The sequence below is a fragment of the Pelodiscus sinensis genome, chromosome 1 (assembly GCF_049634645.1).
Source record: "Pelodiscus sinensis isolate JC-2024 chromosome 1, ASM4963464v1, whole genome shotgun sequence".
Lineage (NCBI taxonomy): Eukaryota > Metazoa > Chordata > Testudines > Trionychidae > Pelodiscus > Pelodiscus sinensis.
The window spans coordinates 111,934,289-111,962,110 of NC_134711.1; the positions used below are offsets into that span (position 1 = coordinate 111,934,289).

General features: G+C 44.1%; 1 protein-coding gene across 2 annotated transcripts in view; it reads left to right on the top strand.

Moving 5' to 3' along the window:
• Nucleotides 1–523: 523 nt before the first annotated feature.
• The window catches only part of PTPRO (protein tyrosine phosphatase receptor type O), a 227,356-nt gene continuing 200,057 nt past the window's right edge, over nt 524–27,822 (top strand). Inside the window, exon 1 of one of the 2 annotated variants that reach the window (XM_006130258.2) lies at nt 524–1,154. In XM_006130258.2, the coding sequence (XP_006130320.2) occupies nt 1,074–1,154 (81 nt within the window). In that variant the 5' untranslated portion in view covers nt 524–1,073. The remainder of the gene's footprint in view (nt 1,155–27,822) is intronic. The other variant, XM_006130259.2, reaches the window with a different exon arrangement.

Here is a 27,822-nt window from a genome sequence, read left to right on the forward strand (position 1 = left end):
CAATTTAACATCCCTACTCAGCACCTGGTATGATTATGCACTTGAGTCTGGATCCTGCAAAAACCTCTGGGCATGCTGAACTTTAAGCACTGTAAGCAGCCCCTCCAGAAGGCTGTGGTGATCTGTTTGGGTGCAGTTACCAGGGTCTTTGTGTACTAAGTCAAAACTGAGATCAGGGCCATAATTAGACCCTGGATCTTATTCTCAGATATTGTAACTGTGGGACAGGTATTCATAGAAACCAGAGGTAGAGGCAAGTGATTGGGAAACTCCCCTTTAGAAAGTCTGAAATCACCATCATGTCTCTAATATTTGCAGTGTTGTTCTACCGATAGTGGTGTTGGGCATTAGGGAGACAGAGTGGGTCTCCACAGGGAATAATCATGTTTTTAGAGCCATATTGACGCGGCTCCGTCTGGCAGCTTCATTTGAAACTACCTTTCCGGGAAGCAATGGGTGGGGCAGCACGCTGGGGGTGATTTTGGCCAGCTGCGTGTACGGCAAGAGCGGAGGGTCTAGCCGGGAGGCAGGGGGGAGCGGGCTGACTGAGGAGGAGTTGGGGCTTGTGACTTGTTTTGACACTGATCAAGGGGAAACAGAGAGCGGGCTGGGGAAAGTCTCTGCGGGAGAGCTCGGGTTGGGGGGCGCTCTGGGGAAGGGCGGAGCTAACAGAGGGTGGGAAGGAGAGAGACGGGAGGCTGCTCGCCACTTTCAGCCCTGAGCCTGGCTTGAGACCGCCTCGTTCATTCAATGAAAGCCAGAAGGGGAGGGAAACGCGAGGCTTCAGCTGATCACCTTCTGCACCTCCAAGGCAGGAGCAGCAGCAGCAGAGTCCCGCTTCACCCTCCCCCCCCCCTTTAACTGAGCAATCAAAGAAACTACTGGAAAAAATACCCCCCCCCCCCTAACCCACACATGCCGCGGGGAAGGCTGCGTGTCCTGCGAGGGCAGCCCGCGCCTGGAGCCGCGTGAGGCTGCAGCCATTCGCCATTGCCAAGCCCAGTCTGGAGCCAGCCCGACGCAAAAGCCTGCGGAGATTCCGGCGTGCGGTCCCGGCGGGGCGCTGCGTTTCAATGGTCCGAGCCCTGGCGAAGGGAGGGAGAAGCACCCGGATGCCCCTCTGCTCCCTGCTCTGGCTCTTTTTGTTCCTCAAGGTAAGAGAGAGAGAGAGAGACAGACAGCCCGGGCATCTGCCTGGCCCCGCGCCGCCTGCCACTGCCCTCCCTTCGCAGGGCGGCTAGTGGGAGCTAGGGCTGGGCGGGTTCGCTGATTGTTGTCTCCTGCCTGCGTGGGGCTTCGTGGGTGTGATTGTTGGGGTGGTTTTTTTTTTTTTTAAATGTGGATTTGGCGCATTTCTCCCCCTCCCGCCGCTCCCTTTGTGCTCTTCCACCAGGGCTGATAGGCACTGGCGGCCCGGGCTGGTTTGGTGGAATATGCTCCCTAAGGCAGAAGGAGGTCGCTTCCACTTGGTGGGGGGGGGGGAGTGGTCCTCTCTCGGCTTCTTGTGTGTCCCCGCAGCCCAGGGCGAGCAGGCATATGCAGCGGGCTTTGTGTTCCTCCGCGGAAACGTGTTGCCTTGAATGTGACTTACGACCCAGCGCTGCTGCTGTTATTGTTTGATCGCATGGTGCCTCTTGCCAGCGTGTTCTGGCTCCTGCGTCCTCTGGGCAGAGAGAGGAACCAAAAGGAGAGACCCACATTCAAAGTGACCAGCCGTGCTTGAGCTCACAGCCACCCCTCTTGGTCTTTCCCTTGCTCTGCTACGTGCGACCATCAGCCCCGGAGCACCTGCACATTCCCTTTGGAGATGCAGAACCTGGTCCTCAGCTGGTGACTATCCAGCTCCGTTCCAATGAGCTCAATTGAGCGATGTCAGTTAACATCTGGCTTTTTATGTGTCAATTAATCATGGCACGCATCAGAAATGTGTGCCATACACATGGGCCGCCAGGCTGCAGTAGCCACTGTAGCTTTATTTTATACTGTTCTGCCAGGGTACCGTTATTTAATTACTGGGATACATGCTGAAAGGTTGATAATATGATATTCATTCTGAGAGTGATTTGAAAATGTAATTGCACAGTGATTAAATTCCATGATGCAGTGAGTTTGCTTAGTTCTTTCCTTGCAACTGATTTTTTTTTTATCAGCAAACTGTCTAGGAGTGAAATGAGGTAAACTGGAGCTATCCCTTCAGCACCCTATTACTCTGTTTCTGCAAGATGCTGAAGCGTGGGGTAATTGAGAAGCTCTTCAATAAACATGCTCAGCACCAGTGACAGGATCGGCCCAATAAATAAGAGAACTTCAGAAATGTGTAGCCTGGATACGAAAATATTCTGTCACTAATATATCGGTCTTCTTCATGTGTTTAGTTTATTATATTGTGATAATATGTTAAAATGGAAAAAATTTAACCACAGCTTTGCTTGGCATTACCTTCAGATTGTTGTTGTTCTCTGCTCAAGCTCCAAATGTCTTCCTGGGATAAATTTTTCAAAGTTCTTCTTAATGCTGTAAGCTAGGTTACACATGATATTTTTATCTTGAAAGAGCAAAAGCATCAGCATTTCCTTAAACCTATTTAATATGCTTCATGTAACTTCACTAATAGGAAATATACATACTGCACAGGCATATGCCATTGTCTGTAATTATCATGGCACTGAAATTACAGTATTCTGCACATTTTACAAATCCAACACACAGTTTTGGATAATTGTCAATCGCTGCCTGAAAGAACTCCCCAGCTAAGGGCCTGATCCTACAGTTCCTCTCTCCTCTGAGTAATCCTTACTGGTGCTAGTAGTCTCTCAGCAATCAATAGGATTACTGTAATATTTTGCAGGATCTGGTCCTAGAACAGCAGTGCTGTCTGGTAAAGACTAACATTGCATTTGCAAAATTATTTAAGAGATGCTTCCACTGCATCTGTTCAAACTATATTTGTTGGAAGCTCCCCCTCACTTTCACAAGTGCTGAAACACATTTGTTTGAGCTGCAAGTGTGAATAGAAAACAGGCTTTTGTTTCAAAGAGTTTGATCACAGATCCTTTAAGGAGGAAACTGTTACAGGGCATTGACAGTCTTGTGGAGAACTGAAAGATCTGCACTTCATTTATATTCTAGCTTGGGTCCCAATTCAGCAAAGCACTTCAGCATGTGTATTAGTGTTTTGATGGCTATGAGGGTGTCATGCTCTGAAGTGTTTTGCCTAAGCAAGGCCTCTTGCAAATGTGCCGAAAGTTTGCTGCATGGAATATACTGTACCTGTAAAATAAATTCTAAGAAATGTGGGCTAGAAAAAGTTCAGGAAGCTAAAGCCTCAGGATTTCATTTCATCCCAGGAGAAATTTATCTGGCTCAGAATCAGTGATTATCAATAGTACCACTGACTGCTCAAGAAAGACCCAAGACTGGAATTTCAAGAGATACTTCAGAATTGTGTGGTAACTTGGCACTGAAATATTAGGTAAAGCTGCAGATCAGGATTGTGGAACATTGGAAGCACGTGAATATGATCTCAGGACTGCCAGCTTACTCTTATTAATCCATCTGAATGGTCATGAAGTGTTATGATGAGAGAGCTTCATCTGGAATTTGTAGGCTGGAACAAAAAGGGATTTGAAAGGACAGGACTCAAATGCATTGGAAGAGTTATCGGAGGGAGCTTGCATAGAGCCTGATACCTCTGGGTACATTTACACTACAATCAGAAGTACATCTGCAGCACATGTAGACCTAGTTAGATCAAAGCTGGCTAGACTAACATGAATAAAAATACATGGTGTTGTGGCAGCATGGGTAACAACACAGGCTAGCCAGGGTCCTGGGTGGGGTTATACAGCCTATGTTTCTGCTGCTCTGGCTTCATTGATATTGGTACTCATCATAGCTAAATCAAAATTAGCTCAAGTATGTCTACATGTGTTGTAGTGACCATGTACTGGCTGCAAAGTATATATACCCTTCGTACCCAATTCAGATCAACTCTCTGAATCTCTTTTAACTAGCATTCAGACAAGAAGCAATGGGCTTAAATTGCAGCAAGGGAGGTTTAGGTTAGACATTAGGAAAAACTTCCTTTCCGTCAGGATGGTCAAGCACTGGAATAAATTGCCTACGGGGGTTGTGCAATCCACATCATTGGAGATTTTAAAGAGCAGATTAGGCATACACCTATTTGGGATGGGCTAGATAATAATTAGTCCTTCCATGAATGTAGGGGACTGGACTACATGACATCTCATTGTCCTTTCCAGTTCTACAATTATATTAACCTATGAAAATCACTCCATTTTCTTTAATTTCGTTCATTTTTCATTGCAAAAAATTAGCTTAAATCTTTAAAGAAGTCAGCATTTTGACAGAAAGCATTGTGTTCATTCTATGCTGTTTAGACATGTCAATGTATTGGAGGGAGGTTAGCACTGGTTCCTAAGGGTACGTCTACACTACAGCACTAATTCGAACTAACTCAGTTCGAATTACAGGCAGTCCCCGGGTTACGTACAAGATAGGGACTGTAGGTTTGTTCTTAAGTTGAATCTGTATGTAAGTCGGAACTGGCGTCCAGATTCAGCCGCTGCTGAAACTGATCAGTTTCAACAGCGGCTGAATCTGGACGCCAGTTCTGACTTACATACAGATTCAACTTAAGAACCCCAGGCATCCCCAAGTCAGTTGCTGCTGAAAATGATCAGCGGCTGATTCCAGGAAGCCCGGGGCAGGGGCTTCCTGTAGTCAGCCACTGGTCAGTTTCAGCAGCGGCTGACTTGGGGACGCCTGGGGCAGAGCAGCTGGGGTGCTGCTGGGTTGGTCCAGTAGCGCCGCCGCTCCTCGGCGCTACTGGACCAACCCAGCAACACCCAAGCTGCTCTGCCCCAGGCGTCCTGATTCTGACCAGCAGTGGCTGAATCAGGACGCCTGGGGCAGAACAGCTGGGGTGCTGCCCGGTTGGTCCAGTAGCGCCCAGAGCGGCGCTACGGGACCAACTGGCAGCGCCCCAGCTGCTGTACCACAGGTGTCCGGAGCAAAGCCACGGAGCACGGGGGCAGCGGGACAGCCCAGATGCGCCGTGGCTGTCCTGCTGCCCTCGGGCTCCGTGGCTTTGCTTTGCTTTGCTCCCCGTCCCCCTGGTCTGTAGACCAGGGGGACGGGGAGCAAAGCGGCGGAACATGCTCTGCTTTGCTTTGCTTTGCCCCCCCCGTCCCCCTGGTCTGCAGACCAGGGGAAAGGGGGGGGGCAAAGCAGAGCCAAACAGAGCCAAGCCGCGGAGCGCGCGATCAGCTGACAGCCCAGATGCGTCTGGGCTGTCAGCTGGCCGGGCGCTCCGCGGCTTGGCTCTGCTTTGCCCCCCCCCCCCGTGGTCTGCAGACCAGGGGGACGGGGGGGAAAGCAGAGCCAAGCCTCGGAGCGCGTGGGCAGCGGACAGCCCTGTCCGCTGCCCACGTGTTCCGCCGCTTTGCTTCCTCTCCCTGGTCTGCTGGAGACCAGGGAGAGGAACGGCCCCGTTCGTAACTGCGGATCCGACATAAGTCGGATCCGCGTAACTCGGGGACTGCCTGTAGTTAATTCGAACTAAGCTAATTCGAACTAACACGTCTAGAACTAAAAACTAGTTTGAATTAGCGTTTTGCTAATTCGAACTAGAATGTCCACATTAAGTAGACCCTGAACCGGGGTTAAGGATGGCCGGAAGCAGTGCCGACAGGGCATCAGAGGAGGACTTAGAGCGTGGAGACTTAGGCTAGCCGAGGGCTGCGCTTAAACGGACCCGACCCCCACCCCGGACAGACAGTTCTCAGGTTTGCCCAGCTTGCAAACCAGTCCTGGCTTGGAGGGCCCGGAGTGCCCACACTGGGCACATCATAGCACTCAGCCATCAGACCGGCTGCACTTGCCGCAGGCTGCCATCTGGGGAGAGGGGGCAATTGGGGGGCTGCAGGAGAGCTTCCACCCCCAGAAGCCCGCAGAGCCAGCCCAGTCCTCCCCATCGAGGGCTCGTACCCCATTCCTCCCTCATCTCCTTCCACTTACCCTTCCATAGCCCCCCTTCCTGATGTACAAAATAAAGGACAATTGTGTTCAAAAATGGAATCTGTCTTTATTGAACAAAACTGGGGGAGACTGGGAAAAGGAGGTGGGAGGGGGGAAGAGAGAGGCTGGGAGAGGGGAGGGCAACTACAATGATCAGGGGTTGGGAACAAGTCCCATATGAAGAGAGGCTAAAGAGACTGGGACTTTTCAGCTTAGAAAAGAGGAGACGGAGGGGGGACAGGATAGAGGTCTCTAAAAGCAGGAGTTGGGTGGAGAGGGTGCATACAGAAAAGTTCTTCATTAGTTCCCATAAAGAAGGACTAGAGGACACCAAAGGAAAGGAATGGGTAGCAGGCTTCAAACTAGTAACAGAAAGTTGTTCTTCCAAAGCAAAGAGTCAACCTGTGGAACTCCTTGCTGCAGGAGGCTGTGAAGGCTAGAACTGGAACAGAGTTTAAAGGGACGTGAGATCAAGTCATGGAGGTTGGGTCCATGGAGTGCTATTAGCCAGGGGGTAGGAGTGGTGTCCCTGCCCAAGGTTTGTGGAAGGCTGAAGAGGGATGGCACGAGACAAATGGCTTGGTCACTGTCTTCGGTCCATCCCCTCCAAGGTCCGTAGGGTTGGCCGCTGTCAGCAGACAGGCTACTGGGCTAGATGGACCTTTGGTCTGACCCAGGACGGCCATTGTAAGCTCAGGGCTCAGGGTCGGGGGTCTCAGTGGACCCCCTTGATTTTCATGCACACCTGCTCCTGGGTGTCCAGGCTGGCAGCTCTCCTGCCCTAGACGGCCACTTTCCTGTGCCTAGTGCAGAGATCGTGGACGAGGTCCACGATGTCCGCACTAGCCCAGGCGGGTGCCCGCCTCTTGCGGTCCCGGGCAAGCTCCCGGGAGCCGCCAGCCTGGTCCCGGGAAGAGGGGGAGGGCTGGGGGGCATCGGGTGGCTGGCTCGATCCGTGCCAGGTGCAGGGTCTGCTGGCTGGGTGCTAGCAGGCTTGCACCTGGCACGGGCACCGTAGCCAGCCCGTGCCCCTTTAAGGGGTCCGGGGCCGGGAGGGGGGCATACGAGTTTCCCTGGTGTTGGCCAGAGTGGCCACCAGGGAAACCTGGGGAGGGCTAGCCTCCCACTAGTTCGAATTAAGGGGCTACACACCCCTTAATTCGAACTAGCTAGTTCGAACTAGGCTTAATCCTCGTAAAATGAGGATTACCTAGTTCGAACTAAGCGCTCCGCTAGTTCGAATTAAGTTCGAACTAGCGGAGCACTAGTGTAGCGCTTATGAAAGTTAGTTCGAACTAACGTCTGTTAGTTCGAACTAACTCTGTAGTGTAGACATACCCTAAGGAATACTAAAATTTCCCAACCTGGCATTAAGTGGATATTTTGTGTGGAAGTTGTTCTCATTGAGAGAACAGCTGCACTGAACTGAGAATCTGAAAAAGGGCAAACATGCTTGCTGCTTCAGCATTAGTGGACCAAATGTCATTTTAAGCTGCATCTGTTTGGTAGGGATAAACAATCTATAAAACAACCTCTAGTCTTAGCTGAGAGAGAGCTTCAATAAGTTGGCTCTTATCCGTGAAGCAAACTTGACTAGACTATGGATTTTAAATATCAGTTAACTTATTAGTCGATTAACTTCATGAATTCTTATCTGTTACTCAACTATTCTGTAGTCCCTGGGAGTGGGGCTGGCAGCCAGTGCACTCCGGCCTCACTCCCAAGGAGCCCCCTGCCATTCCACGCTGCTTCCTCTGTATCAGGCAGGAGCTGGTCCATGATGGGATCCGGTTTAAAAACTAGCTCCCCCTTGCAAACTGGCTACCTGTCACCCTGTGCTGCTGCCTCTGATACAGCGGCAGCAGTGTGGGGTGGCAGCAATCCCTGTGCTGGGGTAAGGGGCTGAGTTCCTGGATCCAACATGAGCCATAACTGAGCTGGGCTGCTGGCCAGCCTGCTAAAAAATTTACTGGTGTGGCAGAAGGGGAAATGCATGTAGTCTATAGTATTAACCTATAAGCTTTTGCTCATCGGTTAATCGACTACACTATTACATCCCTAGACTAGACACAGAATTTCATCTGGGTGGGATGAGCAAGTGTCACATAGTTGGATGTCATTGGTATACAAAACCCACCATATTCGGTGTCTCCTACTCATGCTAACTGTTCCATGTACATGGTGAACAGTACTAGGGACAGGAGGCTGACCGAGTCAGCTTTTTACTTTCTGTGTCTGGCTAGGTGGTGTGGCTTTTCCTTTTGGATGCAGAATTTGTCACTATCTAGGGATGTTAACTGGAAAGCATGAGGCTTCCTTGGTACTCTTACCAGTTAGCTGGCCCTTGCCAGTGAACTCTGCTGATGACCAGCCATGGGCAGCATGACCCCGTGATTGCCATAGTGGGGGGCCTGTGGTTGGACCCCATGGCTATAGTGAAGCCAGCTGATGAGATCTAAGTCAAAGTGGTTAACTGGTTAAGTAATCTGATCTATGCCAGCAGTGCCCCACTGCTATATTTATGGACAAACTGGACAATCTCTGCAGGAAAGAATTAATGGACACAAATCAGATATACGCAAAGGAAACATACAGAAACCTATTGGAGAGCACTTCAGCCTTCCAAACCACACTTTGAAAGATCTCCAAATAGCTGTCTTGTCACAAACCAGTTCTACAAGCCGGATCCACAGGGAAGCATTGGAATTAGAATTCATCTGCAAATTCAATTCACATGCTAATAGACTCAATTGTGATGAAAGTTGGTTGGGACGCTACCAATTTAACAACTATTTAAGGTGCAAACAGCTCTCTGTGTCAGGAAGGATACATCTATTGACTTGGATTTTTATCTGCTTTGGTTTAACTATCCAATCTTCAGATACTTACTGATGCTTTGTCTCCTATCCCCCTCCCTTTTTCTCCCCTCCCCTTCCCCTTTCCTATTTATTTTGGGTGTACGCATCCCAAATTCATAACTCCAGTCATCTGAAGAAGTGGGCTGTGCCCACAAAAGCTCATGATACCATCTACATGTTTTGTTAGTCTATAAAGTGCTACCAGACCATTTGTTGTTTTTTTCTGGTTAGGCATTATCATTTAACTGGTTAACTGCTTTACATCTCTGCTGTTATCCATGTTTTTGTTATCTTGAGATTAGACCACTGGATGACTCTGCATTTTAAAACCAGCTGGAGACTGAAGTTGGTGCAAAATGCAGCAGATCGATAATTGAGGATGTGTTTTGGCACCCCACAACTGAGAGCTCATTGTGAAGAGGAGCAGTTGTCTTCAGCTCTTTTCTGAGATCTCTGAGAGCAAAGAATGAAGCCACTAAAGAGCTGCCCCAATGCAACCAATACAGTCTTTTTGCTATAACCAGCTCTATAATCAAACAGACCCCGGTCAGGAAGATCAAAGGCATCTAAGTCTTCTGCCTTTGAGTTTTTTCTGCAGTTGTACCAAAGAAGGGAAGATAATACTGGTCAATTGCTAACAAAGACTACCAGAGTCCTGTGAGTATTCTTTGAGCCAAAGCCACATGATTGCATCCTTGAAAACAATGAGAACTCTACCCTGTCTAAGAGGTGTGAACAGTTTCACCAAGTGAGGGACTTAGTACTTATCCACTGGTCTTCACTAGAAAGAGGCAAATGCCCCTCTTCCCTCCCCTCCCTCCCCCCAAAAAAACAAGTTGTGGGACAGAGTTCTCCAAACACCCTTAGTATCTTAGACTGTGTCACAGGGTGAAACTCTAGAATTCTAGTAGAGAGAACAAAGCCCTTGTTCCCTCAAGACATTGTTTTACCACCACAAAAGCTCACAACACTTAGTTTTAAGATACAATAACTATATATGTAAAAAAAATAAAAATATGGTATGTGTTCCTCCTGTAAGTCTTAGGTCCTGAGCCTGAATTTCTTACACTGGCAACCTTCAAACTGGTTTCATATACTGCTGCATTGGGCCTTTATAGTGGTAGGTTAACAACATCTTTACTACCACACGCATCGTAGCCCTCTAAAAATAAGTTATACTTTAATTATTACTGTCTTTAAATATTGACCTTGGAAGAAACAAATAGTTAAAAGATAAACAAGTGATGATCAATCTTAAATTAAAATGAATCTTATTTTTCAGCTTGACACCTGGTACTCCAACTGCTACATGGTGACAAAATAGTTTAGTAAACATTCTGAAAAATGTCCTGTATTTAGGACACACACCATTAGATATGCAAGGGCAAGGAGAAGTTGCAAGGACTAGCAGTTTACATGCTCCAGGATATGAGTTGGTCTGCTGGTGGGATTGGGAGGAAGTTTCCTTAGCAGTGGATGGCATAGTGGCAGCATGGATTGGGAATCAGGTGACTGGTTCAAGCTGTGTCTTTGACAGTGATTCACTGACTTTGGACAGACAAGTGACTCCTAGAGAAATTTTTAAAAGTAAAAAATGACTTTCATTAAGAGTTGGGCACTTAGTTCATCTTTAACCCCAGTGACTTAGCTTTCACATCTGTAACCTAGAAATAATACCTCCTTACCTCTTAGGGTTGTTTTCAAATTTAATTAACCAGAGTCAGATAAAATGCACATTATAAATATATGGGAGTCTTTCTACAGATGACAATGTGCATTAGATCAGCCCCTTTATTTTTCTGAGGTGCTTGAGATGATATAATTAAAAAGCAGTGAAAGCACTAAATAATTAAGACTAATGTACTGTTAGGCAATATGGGGGGGGGGGGTCTATGCAACTCTATATCAATCAGATATTTGGGGGGGTGGGTTACCCTTCTGTGATTACATTTCAGACCCTTACATGGAAATTCTGATAAGAAAGGGATTTTTTAAATGAAAGAAACATGACATTTCATATTAATTTTAAACGAATTCCTGAAGATCAGTATTACTGGAACAAATAACTGAATGAATAATGTAGAGATATTTAAAATAGAATGTTACCAGGTTTTTCCCAGCACTGTACTTTGATCTTGAAATGAGTATTTAAAAAAGATGGAGTAAGTAACTCATAAAAGAAAGGGGAAATGCTAATATCACATGCTAGGAAATGACACTGGCTTTTAAATGAAGGAGTTCCAGAAATGACACAATGCATCATGTTTGGCTTACCATAAAGACAGCATATTGTATCAGAATGAAAGCAGGGAGTGCTGTGTCCATATTACTGTAGTTATTGTATTTCCTGCATGCAATTAGAGCATGAATACCTTACTGTAAGCATCAATAATGGGAAATATGGGGACAATGTTGACAATAACAGAAAAAGCAGCAAGAAGAGGAGGCTTAGAAAGGAAGATAAACTTGGTTTTCATCATAATGAAATGATTGTTAGAGCTCCAGGAGGGGAAATAGGTGCAGATGTGCAAATGAATAGGGCGTGAAATGCTGGGGATAGAAAGATCAATTTGGAAGCTTTAAATACAGAGGCTGAGGATTTCAAAGGAGTAGACGGGAAATTCAGTACAGATTAGATGCTTAATTGAAGATATTGGAAGAGGTAGGAATGCTGAAGGTTTTTATGGAATAAGGGCTTCACGATCATATTTGAAGATGTAGATGATGTGCACCTACATATCTGACACTAACATGGGGCCATGGTATGCAATATCACCAGATATTCTGAAACCTTCAAAGTAAATACCACTGCCTCTTACCATTTGCTATAGCACAACGGGTAAAAGTAAAGCGGGAATTTCAATCCTAAAAGTGAACAGAAAAATGTGACAATCAAGGGCTAGAACATTAATGTTGCTTTACTGAAGTCAGTGAAGCAATACCAATGTACATCAGCAGAGGATCCAGTATGATGTTTAAACACAGCTGCTTGTAAAGCCTAGGGAAACAAAACTAAATTCATTGTTTAAATAGGCTGGGAAATTTTGCTAATGTCTCCTTTTTATCCTACCTGCTGTGAGATTTCCAGTGATCACCCCTAATTGTTTCTTGGGGGATCCAGCAGTGTGACTCCTATTAATACCAATGGGAGCAGGACAGCTAGAGTCTTGAGCACTTTAAAATGGTAATGGTCTGTCTGTGATCTCCTCCAGGCTTGCGTCTAATGTAGCAGATGGCAAGATTCTGGCTTAAAGAATGGTAGATCCATTTTTCCCAACGAACTAAAAAACAGAGTTCCATGAGCAGCCAGGCTTGTTTATCATTTTAGTGCCAGTATGTTTGGTCTTCTAAAATATAGAAAACTTCTGTTTCTTTGCTTTGAAGTCTAAGTTGTAGACCCGTAGAAGGAAGGTTGTGCTGCAAAATCCAGAGGAGAGGATTGTTGTTGATGAGGATTTGTATTTGTTTATGGTGGCATCCAATATGTGTGAGATGCTTTTTCAAACAGAAACAAGTCATGATTTCTCCCCCAAGGAGCTTAGAGAGTTTCCTGTTTTTGTTCAGCATTTGATTTCTGAACTAGATGTGCCCATCAAACTTTCTGAACACTCGCATCAATTTAAAAACTTCAAAAATCTTAAAGAAAAACCACTCAATTACAAAAGAAGCGGAGTCCAACGAAATTAATTTCATTGAAGTAGGAATAAGATCCTCCGGAAAAGGGCTTTTTTTCCGGAGGATCGGGGCCAGTGTAGACGCTCTTTTCCGGCTTTTCTAAAAGCCGGAAAAAAGCGGCGGACATTTTTATTTAAATGCCGCGGGGGATATTTAAATCCCCCGCGCATTTCCCTATTGCGATTTCAAAAATTACCATGCCCCTTCCGGAAAAGGGGCCAATGTAGACGTAGCTCAGGGTTCTAGATTGTAATCCATTTCTGCAGAGAGCCTTCAAATCACTGGCTCTAGGGCTGTGAGTAACAGTTGTAGGATCAAGCTCTCTGACTACGCCACATGAGGAGTTAAGATGGGATATGGTCTTATATAATTAAGGGTAATTATTAAAACAGTAAGAGAAACTCTGAATTACAGACAAATTGATTCATGTATAGTATTTCAAATTTATCATGCTTATAAAAATTCTTCCTACTGGATTATTAACTAATTAATAATATATTGGATCTAAAGTATGTAGTTTTTAAAAAAATTGAAATGTAACTACAAATTCAATATGGTCAAACCCAGGAAGTTTTCCTACAAACTTGTTGTAGAAGATGGAACCCATCAATATAAGGGAAAATACTATGGACTATAAAATTACATTGGAATTTAAAAAAAATAAAAGATGTTCCAGAATTAAAACAGTGTGAGAATGTAATGAGTGGCATGGTATTCATTGCAGCACTGCTCTATATTGGGTAAAATCAGAATTGCCCAGTTATTCATTATCCCTATATTGCTGACATCCATCAAAGATGCTATTGTGCTTTTGGGACCCAATCAAAACCCCGCAGAAGTCAGTGGGAGTCAACGGATGAAGCCTTTTGGAGCAGGAGTAGCTGAGATCTGCTGTGAAGTTTAGCATTGTTGTGAGAGTGTAGCATAGTGCTAACCATGGAGTCCTATTGACCTTGGATTTCTTACATTAATGCTAGCACTAACTAGATGCCACTAGATAAGATAACCATACATCCTCCTTTGGCCAAGGCTGTCCCTTTCAAGTCTTGTCCTTACTGTCCTGTTTCCTTCCCCTCCCTCCCGCCCCCAAAAGTTGGCATTTGTTCCATTTGCTTTTGCCAACTGATGGTTTAGGGGTGGGATGGTACAGATGGGGCTGGCAGGGCTCAAGCAAGCAGTGACTAATTTGTGGGGGAGGGTCAGCCAGAGCTTGGAAAAGTGACTTGGGTCTCTCCTGAGCAAAAGAGGGGGCAGCACTTGAGCTAGCCCTATGTGTTGTCCCCTTTTCCCTTTGGGAAATATGGCCATCCTACCACTGGATGGCTTAGGGTTTTAGCTATTCTAAAGGTTAAACCATTTCTTCAAGTTTTATTTAAACAAAACTAGAGCAATCACCTTTCTCAAGTGATATCAGTTTTGATGACAGCGGTTACATTGTAACCAGAGTGACAGAGCTAATAAAAAGGAAGAACCCTAAATTACATTCTTAAAGGAGGATTTTCTCCACTTGACGTGGAATCTAAGGCCTTTTCATTAGAACAAGGCAGAAATGGATCTGGTTTATGAAGAAAGAAACCCCAAACAAAGGATATTGCAATTTGGGTCTCATGTTTATCCATATTTTGGAGAGTGAAGGGGAATAGTGAAATAGCACCATTTCCACACACACCACCACTCTTTCCAGTATTACATTTGTTCCCTCACAGCTACAGATGAGTAAAAGCAAAACACTGTGACCAAACATCCCATAAAATCAAAATACTCACCCCAAGCCTGGATCAGAATTTTCTAAATAGTCTCCACCTGCGTAATCAGGTGAATTAAAACTCTCTAGATCATAATTTGTCAGCTCCACTCAGCTACAATCATGGGACATTTGTTTCTCCTAGATCATTTCATTTGTTAGACATCTGTTAAGCTATAGAACAGTAGACCTCTATGCATGCTACCAGGCAAAAGCAAATTCTTTTCTGCCAGTTTTAAAAAACAATGGTTATCTAAAATGTAGAAAGTAAGCACAATTAATTTTCTCCTTCAGTAGCTGAGATGCTGCTTAAAAGATGTGGGTGGAAAATAATTTTGTGCCAGAGAGAGAAATGCACAAGGCCAAATTCGGAATTGGCATAAACACGTATAACCGTGCTGACGGAGTGGCACTTAGGAGACTTCTGAGTTTGGCCTCTAATGCAATAATTCCTTGGGCTCAATTTTTGGCCTCAGATTTACAGGCAGAACTGCTGTTGGAATCAGCTGGAGTTCTATTCTTCAGAGAGTGGAATTGGGCCCAGAGCTTGAGAAATTAAACAGGAGATTTTTTTTAAGTTAAAATGTAAAAGAAAGAAACAAATAGGAAAAGAGCTGCAAAGTAATCCCTAATATTTAGCAGCTTCAAACCCCACAGACTTCAGTGTTTACACCAGTTCTACCCACATCCACTGCTATAGCAGATCATCAATGCCAGGGGTGCCCAAACTTTTTTCAAAGAGGGCCAGATTTGATAAAGTGAACAAGCGTGAGGGCCGACCATTTTGCCTGACATTCTTTGAACCATTAAAATTAAATGCAAATTAACTATTTTATGCAAAGTTTATTGCAAACGGCATACTTTCCATTTCGTCACATGGATGACAAATCTAAACAGGTGTTAAATCACTCTGCCTTTCATATCTGAAGGCCAGATGAAAAAAAAATCCAGGAAGCTGAAATATATGTCAGGAACATTGTAAAGTACATTACATATTATTGGTAACAAAGGTTGTCTGTCAACTTTTAAGTTCAAAAAATATGAACAGGAACATAACACCAAGTATACATGTTGTATCCAAATATATTTATAACTGATTTAGACCAACTGACATTAACTGAGATTTTACATCTCAATACATATGGATTCGTTGGGGGCCATAAAAGATAGATATTGCCAAATTACCTGTGGGGCCGTATTAAACCGGAACACGGGCCGCAATTGGCCCGCGGGCCGGACTTTGGACATGCCTGATCAATGCCCTTTACAACAAATGCTTCCCCCCCTTCTTTGATGTCCCATTCTTTATTATCCTTGCTAGTTCCAACTTTTCTACATACTTCGTTGAGCAAGGTCTTGTGGCTTGGCTATTTGCAGAGGTTCCTGTTGTAACATGGCCCTGGGCCATAATGAGTCAGGGAATTCCCATCCTTTTAATATTGCCTGGTTGTCAAAGTTCCTTTTTGGGAGCAACGAGACTATAAGAGAACTTTGTCTGGATCTCTGTAGGTAGTTTTCATCCTCCAGCAAGGATTTCTTGGCGTTAGGAATCCTTTCTCCCTTAATGGAGATAGTTGTACGGGGAGCAGTGTTTTGCATAATCCCTTCCCCCAGTGTGTATGAAGGAAAGAGAAAGAAGGTGTGATGGCTAGAGAACGTCTGGTACCTGAAAGAGCCCATTTGAGAATTATCTGGTTTTTAAATAAAACAGGACCGATTCTGTCTCACTCTAAACTGTGTGCGGTCATTAACACCAGTGCAAACTGGGAATAACATGCTACCAGATCAGAATAGTTAGCTTCCCCCCCACCTGCACTGGTGTGAATCATAGAGCTGGAAGAGACCTCAGCAGGTCATCAAGTCCAGTCTCCTGTGCAAGGCAGGACCAATCCCAACTAAATCAACCCAGCCAGGGCTTTGTCAAGCTGAGACTTAAAAACTTCTAGGGATGGAGATCCTACCACCTCCTTAGGTTACCCATTCCAGTCCTTCACCACCCTCCTAGTGAAATAGTTTTACCTAATATTTAACCTAGACCTCCCGCACTGTAACTTGAGACCATTGCTCCTTGTTCTGCCATCCGTCACTACTGTGAACAGCCTTTCTCCATCCTCTTTGGAACCTCCCTTCAGGATGTTGAAGGCTGCTATCAAATCCCCCCTCACTCTTCTCTTCTGCAGACTAAACAAACCCAAATCCCTTAGTCTCTCCTAATAGGTCATGTGCACACAGTGCAAAGCAAAGACAAATCAGGCCTAGTATTCCCTGGTTTGCACCTATTGACTTAGGCTATGCCTACACACAGTGTTCTATCAGAAAAAGGTACGCAAATTGCAATCTGCAATTTGCGTACCTTTTTCTGATAGTTTTTTTTTCGGAATTCCCCCTAACCCCCTTTCAGAAGAGCCCTTCTTCCTCGTGGGAGGAGGAAGACAGAGCTTCCAAAAGAGTGCGTCTGCTCTTCCGCCAAAAAAAGGTAGAAGAGCAGATGCGTTCTCTGGACACGGCAGAGTTTTTCCGGCATACCTCCGATATCCTGAAAAAAGCCTGTAATGAAGGCATAGCCTCAGTTAAGTATGACTTGATGAAACAGAAATCTAGCTCTGAAAATTTCATTTATTATTAGGTTCTGAGCCTCACTAGTATTCAATGTGGTACAGATATAGAATAATGGTTTACAGTATGTAGGAAGCCAGACAAGATAATCTAATGGTTCCTTCTGAATCTGTGAAAAGAAGACCTGAACCATGCCTGCAGGAGTTAAAAATGTACTTCAGAGTCAGCCAAAACAGTTCATACCAGAGATGAGCTTAGAAATCTAGAGGGAGATGTTGAATCTCTTAGAAACCATCAGCATGATGCAGCACATCAGAATAATCACAAAAGAATACTGGACTAGGACCAGCATGTTGGCTCTGGTCTCAGTTCTGACTGTTGAACAGCAAAGCTACCTTGAGTATGTTTCATCTCACTATGCCCCTGTTTCCTCTTCTGTCATGTCCACTTAGATGGCAAGTTCTTTGAGGCAAGGGCTGTTCCTTCCTGTGTATACAATACCTAACACAATGGGACCCCCATCTGGTTTGCTACTGCAATGCAAGTAACATAAAATCAAACCTATAAGTTAATAGTTATTGATTGAATTTTGTCGTGTTTTGAGTCTAGTTCGGTCATTCAGACTACAAAGATGAAGATAACAGTTTTAATCTTATAGAGAAGGAGGGTGCAGTAATGGCTTTTATTGGACAATCTTCTCTTCATGGAATAGGCAGTCTTTCAAGTTATACAGGCAGTCCCCGGGTTACGTACAAGATAGGGACTGTAGGTTTGTTCTTAAGTTGAATCTGTATGTAAGTCGGAACTGGCGTCCAGATTCAGCCGCTGCTGAAACTGACCACCAGTTCTGACTTACATACAGATTCAACTTAAGAACCCCAAGTCAGCTGCTGCTGAAACTGATCAGCCGCTGATTCCAGGAAGCCTGGGGCAGAGCAACTGTGCCTCGGGCTTCCTGTAGTCAGCGCTGGTCAGTTTCAGCAACGGCTGACTTGGGGACGCCTGGGGCAGAGCAGCTGGGGTGCTGCTGGGTTGCTCCAGTAGCGCCGCTCCTCGGCGCTACTGGACCAACCCAGCAGCACCCCAGCTGCTCTGCCCCAGGCGTCCTGATTCAGCCGCTGCTGAAACTGACCAGCAGCGGCTGAATCAGGACGCCTGGGGCAGAGCAGCTGGGGTGCTGCCGGGTTGGTCCAGTAGTGCCCAGAGCGGCGCTGCGGGACCAACTGGCAGCGCCCCAGCTGCTCTGCCCCAGGGTCCACAACAAAAGCCTGGTCTGCTGGGGGGGGCACACTAGCTGCGCCCCCCACCCCCCAGCAGACCAGGGACACGGGGAGCAAAGCCGCAGCGGCGGGGTGCCTCGCCTCTGAGGCTTTGCTCTGGCGCGGGACCTGCCGCCGCTGTGGATTTTCTCCCGGTGCCCCTGGTCTGCTGGAGACGGTCCCCAGCAGACCAGGGGCACCGGGAGCAAATCTGCAGCTGTGGCGGGGTCCCGCGCTTCTGAGGCTTTGCCAGAGCAAAGTCGGAGCCGCACTTACGAACTGGGCTTTCTCGCCCCGGAGCTCGCAGGCAGCGGTCAGCCACCTCGACCTCCGGGGCTGCGGCTTTGCTCCCGATGCCCCTGGTCTGCTGGAGACGGTCCCCAGCAGACCAGGGGCACCGGGAGCAGCTTTTCTCGCCCCGGAGGTCGAGGTGGCTGACCGCTGCCTGCGAGCTCTGGGGCGAGAGAGCCCCGTTCGTAAGTGCGGATCTGACATAAGTCGGATCCGCGTAAGTCGGGGACTGCCTGTACAGCTATCACCTTGGCTCTCTAATATCCTGGGGCCTGCATGGATGCATCAACAGTGTGAACAATAATTTTCATGTCACGTGAACAGATTGGTAAGCATTGTAAGGTTAGGAAATAAAAAGGAATCTTTGAAGGAGCAGAGGCATTTTGGAAGAGGCAGAGCATGATATGGAAGCTTCAGTTGCCATGGTATTAGCACACACTCTTATTTATGCTTCCTTTCTTTTTATACACCTAGCTCTTGCCTCCTACTATTGATGTTTCTGATTTAGCTTTTACTGGTAACTTCTTACAATGATCATTCAGCAACATGGAATCAAATCTTATTCGCTTTAGGTGTCACTGAAGTGTTTGGTTTAGTGACCAGGGTGACTTTACTCTCAGACTGGTGATTTCTTTCTCTCCTCAGAGACAGGAAAGTATTTTGTACCTTTGAGTGTCACGCAGATACAGTCAATGTATGTTACAGTTTGTGATGATGTGAATTAGAGCCAGCTATAACTGGATTGATTAGTCTTGTCATTGAAGTGTCTAGCTTAACGGTGGGCAATAACTGGCCTGCAGACCAGAAGCAATTCTCAAGGATTAGCTCCTGACAGGCTGCTTCCATTTTCTTTACTGGCGCCTAAACAGGTTCAGGCACTTGCAGCTCCTATTGGCTGCAGATTGCTGTTCCCAGCCAATGGGAGCTGCAAATGCCCGTACCTGCGGAGGCGCAGGTAAATAAAATGGCAGCAGCCCACCAGGGGCTAACCCTGGTGAACCACCACAGTCTTATTGCCCACCCCTGATCTAGGAAATGTGAACTGTTTTTCCAACATAGAGATTTACTTATGTGATTTGGGAAACATTGCTGTTTCATGGATGGATATGTGGATCCAATCCAGTATTGGGGAGGAAAGGGTTAACCCTGTCAGTGTGATCAGAAGCATCTTTCTCTGCTCTGGGTGTAGCCGAACAAATTAGCAGGACTGGGTTGGCTGTAGGCAGTAGTGTCTAATTCTATAAAAAACTGATTCTCCTTCCCCAGGTTTCAAAGGGAAGGCTGGAAGTCTAAAGCACAGGTTGTCCTCCTACTATGTGAGGAAATTCTGGTAAGGTGAGCTGCAAACCTTAATTGTTTTAAGGGTTTCTGTACTGATTTTCAAGCTGTTGTGAGCTGAATTAGATCTGGTTACATTCAGTAGAAAAGCTGTGTTCCATTATTGACCTCTTCAGCCAGCTACAATGTCTTTTGATTTGGACACACAACAGCTGCATTTCAGCCAAGCTTTCATTGCTGATTCCCCTTGCTCTTTTGCTGCAAACTGGACTTTAGCTATAGCTCCTTGACCTCCCTGCTTCCTGACTGCGTGGAACAGTGCAGAGAGTCTGTACTGCAGTTCAGTTAACTTTTCCTTAGGAGCAAGAGGCAGCTCTAAGGCTGTGCCCAATAGAGATGGGAGTTGGAATGCAAAATGTTGGGTACTTGGCTGCAGCAAAATGGTGAATTCATTAGCAAAATGCTCAGTTCTGTGGCATCTTGATAAAATGCCTGATAGTGCAGCTTTGGAAATATTGACTTCTTGGGGTCCTGATTGGGATGACTAGTAGTGGTGTCCTGTTTAAAAATCATGGGTCATGCTCCAAAAATCATGAGTTTGGCTTACAAAACACGAGGCTTCTTTTTAAAATAATACTTTGTAGTAGATTTTTCTTTGCCTTCTCACTTTTGAGCCTTTACGTTTCAGTTGGGTCATATTCTCAAGCTTTGGTTTGCAACTGTGAGAGTAAAACATTTTTATTTTAAGAAAAAACACTTTTATCAGTTAGCCTCTAGGGGCTTTAAGCAAAACATTAAATATTGCAAAAATCATGGTGAAATTATTATAATTGGCTGTACAGAAGTGGGGAAGTTAATTCCTCTTCCAGCTGTTTTTAAGGCTTTCTGTGGACTTAGGCAGGCACCTCAGCATCCGTTTACATTTGTTTCATGGTCTCAAGGCTCTTTCTCCAACCATAAGGGGTAGATACTATTTTTAATGAAACTTGAAATTCTAGAGACTAGCCAGGATAAAGTCTGTGGTAAAAGATTGCAGCCAGTCTAGGGTATAAGCATGTTACTAGCATAGTACTAACTTTAGGACTTGGCTAAAGCATCTCTGTCTTAGTTTATTTTATATTCTTGTTGAAGGAAGCTGATTTGAATTTAAGTTTCTGGTCATCTTTATCCATCATACAGAAGGGATAAAGGGCATCAGCAAAGCACAACAAAAAGACTTTGCGCATCAACTTGCAAAAATATTTGTATGTGAGGGGGGGTCATATATGTATGATTAAAGTAGTCACCTTTCTCCAGTAGCATTTTATGGCTCTTTAGATGTATGGCCATTGAGTCAGTGACCTCAGTTAAGTGTCTAAGGCAATGTTTTTGCACAAAAACTCATGGAGTGTCCACACTACAAGCGCATTTTTGCGCAAGAAAAAATATAGTAGATTGTCAGAAGACAAGGTTTTTTGCACAAGAGTTACTCTTTTTATGAGGAATAAGCCTTTTTTCGCACAAGCTCTTGTGCAAAAAGGCATGTGTGGATGGACAAAAGGAAAAAGCACAGGTGCTTCAATGGCCATTATGTGAATGGCCATGTGAGCTTTCTTGTGCTAGAGTGTCCATGGCAGCGTGGACACTCTCTTGCACAAAAGCACATGGCAGTGTGGACGCACTCTTGTGCAAGAACTTTTTGCCAAAGATCTCTTCCGCAAAAGTTCTTGCACAAGAAGCCTGCAGTGTAGACATAGCCTAATGGTTTTTAGTAACTAGAGACTGGCTTAAGCCCTGAAATAAAGTGGCTACAACTGCACCCTGTTAAAAAGAGTACGATAAAATTCAAGATAGGAAAATATGAAATCCTTTTCTGAAAATTTCCTTAGAGTATTTTGTATTGATTGCTGAAACACTATTCCTTAAATCAATAAAGCATTAAAAGTACTCAATGCTCTTAATGAGTTCCAAAGGAACTGTTACTTTGGATTGTGATTACTAGTGCCATGTGACTCAGTCTTACCAGTATCTTATTACTAATCATGTAGACATTTGGAGGTGAAGAAAAGATTGTTGGTGCATACCATCACTAGCCATGGGTGCAAGCACAATCATTTCCTTTATAGAAAATGTTAAAGGTTTAGAAAACACCAAATTAAGTTGAAAATTAATCCCCTTTCTCTGTTAAGATTGAGAGAAGTGCATGGTTTTCACTATTCAGTTTCACTTATTACTTGTTCTGCATAACAGCTGTAAAAAAGCAGCATGCTAGGATCAATCTACCAGGTGAATAAGACAAATGCATATTTTTTGGCAGACTCCAAGAAAGGCATATCTACAATGTAAACAAATGTGTGCTCCTTATTGCAGAATCTTGAGATGCCAAAATTGAGGTAAATTGTTTTGGGGCCAAAAAGAGACTTCCATAAGAAATAAATTCTTGTCTGAGATATGAAAGATACCTTTTAAAAAAGGTGTGTGATAATCATTGTTGGAAGGGTCTCCTAAATGCTAAGGAATGAGAATTGTAAGGAAGTTTAAAGCACATATGAACTTCTGTACCTGTTTATGGTCTAACTCTGGGCTAACTTTTGATTAACCGTAATGTAACCATGCTAGGGAATAAGGCTCCTGCTCCTGCCTCTCTGTACAGATGAATTATGCTACCCAAATCTTGTTTGCAGGACATCACTCCATTGAAGCCTCTATGGTCCCAATGTAAACAAGGGGTGGATGAACCTAGATGCTTCCCTCATGCTCCGGTCACTGGAAAGGGCTGGACATCCAGGGTACTAGAGCACGGAGCGGTGTCCTTTCAGGGATTTCAGTAAAACCAATAATGTCAAGTGGGTCCTCACTGCAGAGGTCATTAAATTTTGTATGTGGGGCTTGCCTAAGGGTACAATCTAGCTTTATGTTGACTGGAAAGCATTTTTATATCTTAACAAAAACAGTTATGGTCCATCCATCTGACAATTCTACCATACATTCTACAGTCCTGGCACTTCTCAGTCATTAGTTGTTTCTGTGTGAGCTTTGCCTATAGCAAGTGCCTTAGTTGGAAGCGCCATTTGAGAAAAGCTTTCTTCTGACTTGTCTTTGATGGAATACTCTAGGTCAGGTAACTTTGCTTTCCTGCTGCTTCTTTCTCATTGGAGAATAGACGTTAGGTTTCATTGTGCTGCGCTTAGTGGAGATCTCCGTAACAATTCAAGATACTTTTTGACTCCAAGAAAGCAATCTGTGTTGGAAGTAGAGCTATGTGAACAGCAGAAAAAAGCTGCACAAATTTTTGCTAAATAACTGTTTTTCAGATAAATTTTTTGAGTGGATCTAATTAGCAAATGGATATACATTTAAAACATCATATCATCCTGAAACCTAGTTATTGTTACTCTTCTTGTTTTCTTATGGTATTCTGCAGCAAATGTAGTTGAGTTCTGGACCTCCAATGTGCATTTTGCACGGATATGAACCAGATCAAAAGTTCTTTGCTAACATACTCATTTGCATATGGAATTAAGCTCCATTTAGGTACAATCTCTGGTTTTCATACAATATTATTTCTTCTGCTGAATATAATACATTAACATTTATATAGCTATCCTTGTCCCTTTTTTTAGACTAGTTTACAGGTCATCCTCACTATTTGTCACCCCAGTATACATTGATTCCGCACTAATGTCATTGATGAATTTAGGAACTGTTTCATTATAAATCCTCCCATTCCCCGATCTTACGTCACTCAAAAAAAAATTGAAAAATTTGCTCAAATGAAAGTCAGTCGCTTGAACACAAATCAAAGAAATGTCCCTCTTTACGTTGTTTCGCTATAGATTCACTTTTTTTGGAACATATCTTGGACATATAACGGGGATGGCCAGTACTGCCTTTCTGTAGAAGTCTACCTAAGCTATTTACCTGGAGCATTAGACTAAATATAGTTTTCCCCTTCTTGTGTCTCCATAGTCTCAGTTTGATTCCATAATTATTTCTTCCAGATGCTAGGTCATGCTATGCAATATGTACAGGTTTTTTTAAAATGCATATTAGGGTTTGTAAACTGCATGCAGAGCCATCGTTTAGAGCATGAACTGTCTCATGGCCACAGCAGCGGATTATATTCTTATCAAATATACATTCTTAGCTTGAACAGTTAAATCACTGTGCTAGTAACACAGAGAAAGATTGGCTAGAGAAACAGTGTCAAGAAAATGAACTGTATCAAGTCATGATTGCCAATTATTTGTAAAGAGTAAAGAGGTAAAATGAAGCTATTCTTTGAGTGTTTTTACCATCCTTCCCCCAGACTGCCTGATCTTTGGTTTTAAAAACTTACATGGTTGTAAATCCAAGTTAGGAGAGAGACATGTAAAACACCAGCTCTCCATGTTGTGCCTCCTGTAGCTCCACACACAATCTGATATTGGCCGGTGCTACACTAAGCTGGTGCTTAGGGAGCAGGGCCATGGCTGTGCTTCTTCCTGCTCTCTGGGGCCCGGCGCTTCATGGGTCACGTGGCAGGAGAAGAGATGGTAATTGTCTATAGCCAAGGCTGCCTGCTCTATGCACATACCTGATGTGAGAATCAAGAACAAATCTGGCCATATGATGTCTCACTCTTTCACTATATCTTTGTCTTACCTTTTTTTTAAATATATTAATTCACGTGGAAGGGTGTTTCTTCAGAGGGATAAGGAAGGCCAATTTCAGAGGAAGTCAGTGAGAGCTGCAGGTGCCCAGTACCTCTCAGAATCAGGTCCCATTTGTCCTGAGCCACAGTGCGGGATTGGGCTCCATATAATTGTAAGTGGAAATCTAATCTGACGTTTGAAGATCGATCGGTCAAAATACCCCAGAATACTAATAATGAGGCAGCAGGTAACAAAAATATGATCAGCTGGGAGGGGTTTAAGTTGCAAAATGGAGATAGTGAGCCTGATGTAAAAAGAGAGGTTTGCTAGGAAAGGGAAACTGGTGTGGGAGAGGGAGGAGGAAGAGGCACCTTCTCCCTCTCACCCCCTGAATGTAAAAACAGAGACTCTTTACAGCAAAGGGTAGGGTGCAACATTTGTGCCTTTTTCACTCTCTCACTGTTCTCATCTAGTCTCATCCTACTTCAGTCCAGCTCTTAGCCTGCTCAACCCATTCCTCTCTTGGCTCAAATTAGGGTTGCCAGGTGTCTGGTATTGACCCGGGCAGTTTGGTATTTTTGCCTCCTGTTGGTAAAAAAAATTCAGAAAATACCAGACACCTTAAATGTCCGTTACTTTCTGATTTTTTTTCCCCCGGGCAGGCGGCGAAAATCCTGGGCTGTCCGGCTCAATACGGAGGAGCGTGGCAACTGATTACTTGGTTCTGCAGGGGAGCTGTCAAGCCCAGCGCAGAGAGGCAAGATGGTGGGCAGCCACTTTGGCCTGTTAGAACCAAAAAGCCTCATCACACGTTTCTTAAAGCGGCCACACTTTTTTTTTCTTTTTTGCTTTTTTGCTTAATACTCAGAGTCCCCTTTTTTTTTGGTTTATTATTTTTTCTGAAACCATCTCAAACTCCCCAAGTCTCTCCCTTCCTCCCCCCCCCGATTTCAATCAACAGTTGCTCAAAGACATTTTTCTAATACACTTTCCCTTTGCCCCATTCTAAGAACCCCCTTATTTTCTTACCTCACATCTCCTTGGTTCACATTTGCCCCCCCAGACCCGTGCACACTCCCATTCCACACTCCTTGCCTTTGACCACCGATAGATATGCCTAGCCATCCAAACACAGAAAACTCAGTCTCAGGCTTCAGGAACCTCTGTTCCTGACAAACCTGACTAAATGAAGTTTTAAGTAATTCAGGAGGTCAATGGATTAAAAATGTAAATGTGTATGTGTTATTGTGGGCTTGTATGCAGCATCTCGGGTGGGGGGATGACTAATGTCAACTCTGGGAATGTTTGGTGCTTTAAATCAGTGTTTCTCAACCAGTGGTACGAGTACCCTAAGGGTACTTGAAAGAAGTCTGGGGTGACATCAACACAACTGAACTTTGGAGAAAACTTAATTTTTGTTTTAAGTTTTACAGCACTTTATTATCTTTGTACTTTTTACACCCAAAAATTTCATCGCCCGCTTGGCTGTGATTAAGTTGTTTAAACAAATGTGTTGTAATGGTAGAAAAAAATCTTGTGTGTCTGAAAACTGTAGTTACTGGGGGTACTTATTTTATATTTCTTCTTGGAAAAAGGGGTACTTTATTAAAAAAAAAAGGTTGAGAAACACTCCTTTAAAGGACTCTTAAACAATAGCCCAGACAAGGAGGAACATTTGGGATAAACAAAGTAGAATGGGTTTCCTGGGAAATACTTGGGAAGAGATTAATGCAAATTTCTGTTTCTGGTCCTAATGTTTTGAGACGACACCCTGAGGAGAAGTGTCTATGAATTACCTATTTATAATATCCAAGGCCCAAAAACTGAATAGCAGTATGACTCAGGTTTGTGAGTGTGCATGTTCTGAGCCACAGTGGTTATGATTAGAGGGGAAAAAAATCCATTGATGGAGTTAGAAGGACACTTGCTGTCCAGAGCCCTTGTTTGCATTGGCATGATCTCTGTTAAGCTTATCCCTGGGTAGGTTCTTTTTTGTTCTTTGTTTTTAATATATTTTCTCTGTAATGCTTTGACTTTTAAGAATAAGTGTACGTGCTTAAAGCGCTATGTGGCATTTCAGCTGTGGGCACTTACACAGTGTATAGTCTCTGAAGAGAAGGCAAAGCAGGCCTGCTCAGGGAATCTGACTGTCTGGAAAAGTCTTGTTGTAGCTGAGGAACTGTGGCAACAAGTTGTACTGTAGGTAGTACTGTACCTTGCATTATATCAGTCAAAGTAGATTTGGCATGGCTGGTGGGACTTATACCCATTAGTCACTTTTTGAATATTACCTCAGTAATGCAAGATGCACTTTGTTTTGTTTTGTTTTGTTTTTGGATTCTGGCAGTATGTCTGGTGTGATACAATTTGCCACATCCAAGGTTTTCCAACCAATAAAATAATTCTGAAATGTATTCGAATTAAACATGTGACAATTGCATTTCTCATTTGTTCTTTTTAGACAGTAGTCTTATAAAGTGTAAAGAAAACATTTCTTTGCTCCATTGTCAGCTGTTACAGTTTAGTATATTTTACATTTCATCAAATTTCTAAATAGTCACAAAAAGCATGTTTCATTGAAAATATGGTTTCACTGGAAATGTCAGCTGTTCAGACAAAGATCCTATTTTACAATGTGAGAGAACGGACTAGACTTTAACCTCAGTCACCCCCATTGTGAATTCAAATTAACTCTGCCATAGGCATCTGGATCTACAAAAATGTAAGTGAGATCAGGTGCAATGACTTTCAGCTCCAAAGACCTTAAGGATAGCAGGGGTGTTTTGAAAATGATGGTACAATAATTTAAGGAGATGTGGGCTAAAGCATTCCTGGGGAGTTTTAGATTATTTTTCCCCCGCACATTTTCTGGGAAAGCATTTTAACATATGTTTCTCTGGGTCTTTTCAGTTGACTAAATTACATATATTTCTTCCATTAATCATAATCCAAGGTTTCTTATAGATAAATTGGTCTCCTCTACCCCAGGACAAGTTGATGGGCCATAAAATAGATTTTGCAGTATTATCACTATCGTTCTACGATTTACATCAAGGTCCCCACTGAGACCTAAAACCCATAATCACTGACAACAGATGTGCCTTTAGAAAAGATACTGGGATTTAATCTGTTACATTGTTAGTGAGTAGCAGTGCCTTCCTCAGAAGGAATATGATCTTGATTTGTATGCAACTGTTTTAAATTGTTGTAACTTTACTAGAAATCAAGTGACTCTTAATGTTTCTAAAAGCAAAAACAAAAAACAAAAAACAAAAAAAACCCCACCTCTGAAAGTACAAAACAATAATAGGATGATATTTCTGCAGAATAGCATTGCAATGTTTCAACTGGCCCGCAGCTTTACATCTCTTAATCTGTGTATAGAGATTTTTATGCTCAGATACTCATAACCCTGATGACTGGGTTATTATGAGAGTTTATTCTAAGGCTGAACACAGAGTCCCAGCTTCAGAAGGCTTCAGGTGAGCGAACCTGCTCCCATTGAAATC